At 55.2% G+C, this 5,064-nt stretch overlaps 1 protein-coding gene across 1 annotated transcript; it reads right to left on the reverse strand.

The window, feature by feature from the left end:
* Positions 1-469: 469 nt before the first annotated feature.
* Positions 470-3,212, reverse strand: LOC125544322 (WRKY transcription factor 71-like). The gene is made up of 3 exons (XM_048707962.1): positions 2,585-3,212; positions 1,497-1,661; positions 470-1,354 (listed from the first exon to the last, which is right to left on the reverse strand). Exons 1-3 carry the CDS (start codon positions 2,980-2,982, stop codon positions 820-822), a joined length of 1,098 nt encoding a protein of 365 aa, XP_048563919.1. The 5' UTR covers positions 2,983-3,212; the 3' UTR covers positions 470-819.
* Between the last annotated feature and the right edge of the window lie 1,852 nt (positions 3,213-5,064).

The raw sequence follows: 5,064 nt of genomic DNA on the forward strand, positions 1-5,064 counted from the left end.
GATCAGTGACTACATCCAAGTTTAATCTTGCACCAATCATATGTACATGTACAGAAACCACACAAGCAGGGTCTACAGTGCAGGTAGGTTCACATCACTATGGATGAGTAATGATATCTACACCAGCTCGCTAGCTAGCTAGGTAGCGCCTGGAGCGAGCGAGCGACCTGGTCAAGTGATCACTACCTGCAAGAAAGAAGCAAGCAGCAAAACGACCCTCACTGCTTTTTCCCTTAACAACTCTTTGTACCAACCACAGGAACAATCCCATCACGGGTTCATGACAAGTTAGCTAGCCAAGATCGTTGTACATATCGATCTTCTTCTTGCCACAATTGCCACCAACAGCAAATTAATGAAGCCTATCATGCATGATCGGTTGCCATGTATGCAAGAAACCTTAATACCATACCAAACATGCAAATGGATATGCGCATTCTTAGTACTGTTGCATTAATGGAGCCAGGGGAAACACAAGGAGCATAAAATTATCATACATATAGCTCATGCATGCATGGCCAGTACCGGCGACAGAGTGCAATATATGCATGAGATGGGGAATTAGGTACTTTCATGTACAAGAACTGCTAGTACACTGACTACTACGAGAGCTAGATAGCTAGCGAGCTAGATCCATCGAAATGATACGAGGCCCAGAAAAAACTCATTCTGTACCATCTCGCAGCACCGGATCGATCGAGGAAGGAAACAAATCAAGAAGTGAAGGCAATCAAGGAAAAACAAGATCGATTGGGGGATGTTAATAAGGCAGCAAGAACCAACCAAATCTCTTAATTATCTCTAGCTATAGCTAGCTAACTAATGAAGCTTCCCATACGGTGATGAGGGCTGGTTGTTGTTGTTGCCGCCGGCGCCGTGGATGAAGGACGGCAGCATGTCCTGCAGGAGCCCGAAGTCCGGCGCCATGAAGTGCTGCATCTGGAGCGACGGAGGAGACGAGGCGGTGGGGCTCGCCACGCTGCTGATTGAGCCGGCCAGACCCTGGGTCGACGCTTGGTGGCCCGCACCGGAGCCGATCATCGGCGGCGTCATGCTGTGGTGGGCGCGCGGCTGCAGGAGGCCGCCCAGCACGTCGACGCCGCTGCTCCGGCCGAACGGCGATCCGGCGCGGCCGCCCATGCCCATCTGCGGCATCATGCCGAGGTGGCCGTGGTGCTGGTGATGCAGGTGCGCGGCCTGCGCGGCGAGGAGGTGGGTGCTGCCGCGGAGCGCGGAGGGGATGGGGTGCGTGTGCTTGCCCTCGTACGTGGTGATCACCACAGCCGGGTCCTGGAACGACCGCTCCACCCTCTTCTTCACCACACACTTCTGCGTCGTGCACCGGTAGTAGCTCCTGCACACACCCGTCACCATTATCAGCACAAGCACATACATAACCATTCTTCGTCCCTACATACAGTATATACCAAAATCGCCCATGCACATGCGGTGCAACTGCCTATGTATGTATAGTACGTACATACGTCGATACGTACCTGGGATATGGGCTGTTCTTGACGGCCTTCTGGCCGTACTTGCGCCAGCGGTAGCCGTCCTCGAGGTGGTCGACCTCGCTCTTGGTCATGAAGGCGAACCGCGGCTGCCGCGGCCGCTTCTCGCCCTTGGCCGCCTTGCCGCCCTTGGCCGCCGCCGCCGCAGACCTGAAAAGATTTCGATTACGCGTCGGTGAGATGAGATATCAGCAGCCGAAAGCGGCGGAATCGTATACCATTTGGCTGTCTCGATACCTTAGCTATCTACTCCTAATCCTAGTGGTGGATAGAGATTTCGTTCATACTACGATCGATCGACCGACTGCGATATGTATGGCCTCCCGGCCGGGATCCCGTTCAAACATGCATGGTTGTTGGCGTGGTCTATGTATGAGCGCACATGGTTTTTTAGGAGGTTCACATTGTGCCCGGCCTTTTTGCTGCCCCTTTTCTGCTCTTTGGATTTTCTGGGAGATGCGTACATATGATAGGTTGCACCAAAGTAGAACCTGAGCAAATCCTAGATGGGAGAGGGTCTCTTAACTGGGCATGGTTTCATTCTAGAGATTATTGGGCATGATTTTGACAAGATGGGGCCATGGGCTAGAAGAAGAAAAATGAACAAAGCATAAATAAAAGTAGAAAAAATGCAAGAGGCAAATTTGTGATCAAGATTTTGGAGATGAAGCAAGTAATCAAGAGTTCATGACACGAAATCAGATTTTATGTTTTTATTTATATTTATTCTTGATTGTCAGGGTGAGGCTTGAGCGCTCGGTGTGAAACCCTAGCCGGGTTCACACCTTGGCCAGCCGGCCAAACTACCTTAAAAGGGGAATAAAGAACAAAAAAAGAACAGAAAGGCATGAATGAATGAATGGCTAGCAAGCAATTCAAGGAAGCGAAATCTAGCCGGCCCCAAATCTTGATCCAATATCATCACAGAAAAGAACTAGAGGCAGGTAACCAGATTAGGCAGTCAGAAGGACCAAGAACTCGCCAAAAGGGACGCCCCAAGATTTCAGATCAAGACACGGAAAATCACAGAGAGAGAGAGAGAGAGAGAGAGAAATTAATGCAGTCCAACTCACCCTTTCTTGCTCTTGTCACCCTCATCTCCCCCCTTGCCGTCCTCCCCGTCGCCGTCCTCCTTCTTGCACCTCCCAGCCGAGTCCCCCTCTCCGGCGCAGAGGCCTCCGCCGGCCTCGCTCGACGAGGACGACATGGACGACGTGGCGTTGGGCGTCCCCCCGCCGGCGCTGGGGGTGAGGGCGCCGCCGCTGGGCGTGGTGTCCACTACCAGCTCCCTCTTGACGACGTCCTCCGCGGCTGGCAGCTCCAGCGCCCTGCACAGCAGATCGTAGTCCATGGGCGTCTGCAGGTAGTCGGCGAGCCAGGAGGCCTGCTGCTCTTGCTGCTGCATCCCCGGCCCCGGCCGCTGCATGAAGAGCGACGCGAGCTCGTCGTGGAACTGGAACTCGCCCGACATAGGCGCTACGCTGTATTGCTTTGCTGCCTGTGGGAACTCGAACCGATTGTTCTTGGCGCTGTGGCTGGCTGTGGGCTTATGAAACGGGAGGGAGGGGGGGAGGGATCGAGAGGGAAGCAAGCATATGGGGGAGGTACTAGTAGTGGTGGTATGGTGGTGGAGGTGCAGTGATTAGTGAGGCAAGCCAAGGAAGGAGACAGCGAGAGGTGTGTGTGTGCAAGAGAGCGAGAGGGGGCGCAGCTCCTAGCTATATCTTGGGGATTCAGAGAGAGAGAGAGAGGGGGGGGGGGGGGGGTGGGGGGGGGGGGTTTTTTTTTTCCATTGGCTTTTTGGCTAGCTTTTCTGAAAGAAACAACCGCTAATTGATTGGGCCCAAAAGAGAAGAGATAGATGAGATAGATGTCCATTCCTTGGCCTCTTCCCCACTCCTTTGGTTTCTTCCTCTCGGTTTTAACCGCAGGATACTCCATGCTTAGACTTCAGAGTCCAGACCTAGCTAGCTAGTAGTATAATTCTAATACTACTGCTAGAGTATAGTAATGGCACCGTAATTTGTAATGTAATGGTGGGGGTGGGAACGGTCCACGGTCACGGGGTGAGTCAGCGGCGTGCACCGGCGGTAGCCGGTCACATGCAGGGGTCAAAGCGCGGCGCCGCGGTCAATCGTTCAGACGGATGGGGCATGACACGTGTACGTCGCCCTTTGACCGGGCCCTACCCTACCCACCCACGCCAGCGTGACGCTACGTGATCTCTGCTCTGCTCCGCGCCCTCCGATCCCGATCTCGATCTCGAGAGCGAGCTGACGGCCGCTGATGCTGGCGGTGGCATTGCATCATGGCATACGATGAGAATGAGACCAAGGGAATAACATGTGCGGGGTCAAGCTGGCAGCGGCAGGTGGGGCCGTTTCCGTTCGGAGACGGTGCATGACTCTGCACGTCGGGGCAGGCCAGGCATCGGGAACTGCTTTGGATCATCGATCGCCATTTCCGTTTCCCTGCAAGAGAGGCGCATATGGAGGGCATCCAATCATAAAAAGGGATCCACGGTGACCGGGGACCTATGCCTTAAGTGAGACCGTTTCTGTTTGGCCTCTCGCTCGACTCCTGTTGCGTCCAGCAGCAATATTTAGAGCGCCCGGCCACAATCATGACAAGTGCATGCTACGCATGCCATCCGGTTGTCTATTTCCGCGCCGTTCGAGTTTGCTGTTTCAGGGCATGATTCATTTTCGTGTGCATCAACTTTCAGAGTCTGCATATATCTTCTTCAAGTGTTCGATCGGAGCGATGCAAATATGGTCACGGTTTGTGCTTCAGTGGTAGCGTCGGGGCCCCTCCATAAAGCGTGTGAATCCGAACAGAAAACGCCGCACGTCGTCATAGGATAATATCCCCTGCCCTGCCCTGTCCAGCTCGTGCACCGGTTTTTTGCGTATGCCGTGGCGGTGCGCCTGACCTGACCTGAGACCAGGGTACGCGGCGCGGCGCCAGCTCTGCGTCCCGACGTCCCATGTGAAAAGCGAGCATGGCCTCCACGTCGTCCACGCTTATACCACACGCTACCGCCGGCGACACCGTGTCTCGTGGCTAAAAAACCGTGCGGGGGCGGGCGGCGTCTGAAAGCGGCCGGTGCGCGTGGGCGGGGTGTGAACCGACTCTCGGGAGCCCGATCGATGGCGCGGGCGCGGACCGGGGTACTCGTGCAGGCACTGTGAGCGCGGCAGCACATGCCGATTTGGATCTGACACGATCGTCAGCCAGCACGGCGGTGTGGCGGTACGGTACGGCGGCCTCGCGCGCGGCCGGCGCGGTGCGGTGCGGGCGCATTTAAGGCGCTGGAGGGTGGTGGCAGCGACAGGTGAGGTAGCTTGGTGGGTGCGCGCACCTGCTTTTTGTTTCGGTCCAGCCGGGGACTGTGACGCCCTGCCGCTGGTCGGTCTCTGGTCGGGCTCCAACCTCTCTCTACGTACTACTACCACAGTTTTTGCCACATGACACGTTTTCGGATTTTTTATAATCAAGAAGATGATGCACTTGCAGGACTGTTAAGATCTCCGTGCCGTACTACGGACAGCTC

This window comes from Triticum urartu, chromosome 3 (genome assembly GCF_003073215.2).
Source record: "Triticum urartu cultivar G1812 chromosome 3, Tu2.1, whole genome shotgun sequence".
In the NCBI taxonomy this organism is placed as follows: domain Eukaryota; kingdom Viridiplantae; phylum Streptophyta; class Magnoliopsida; order Poales; family Poaceae; genus Triticum; species Triticum urartu.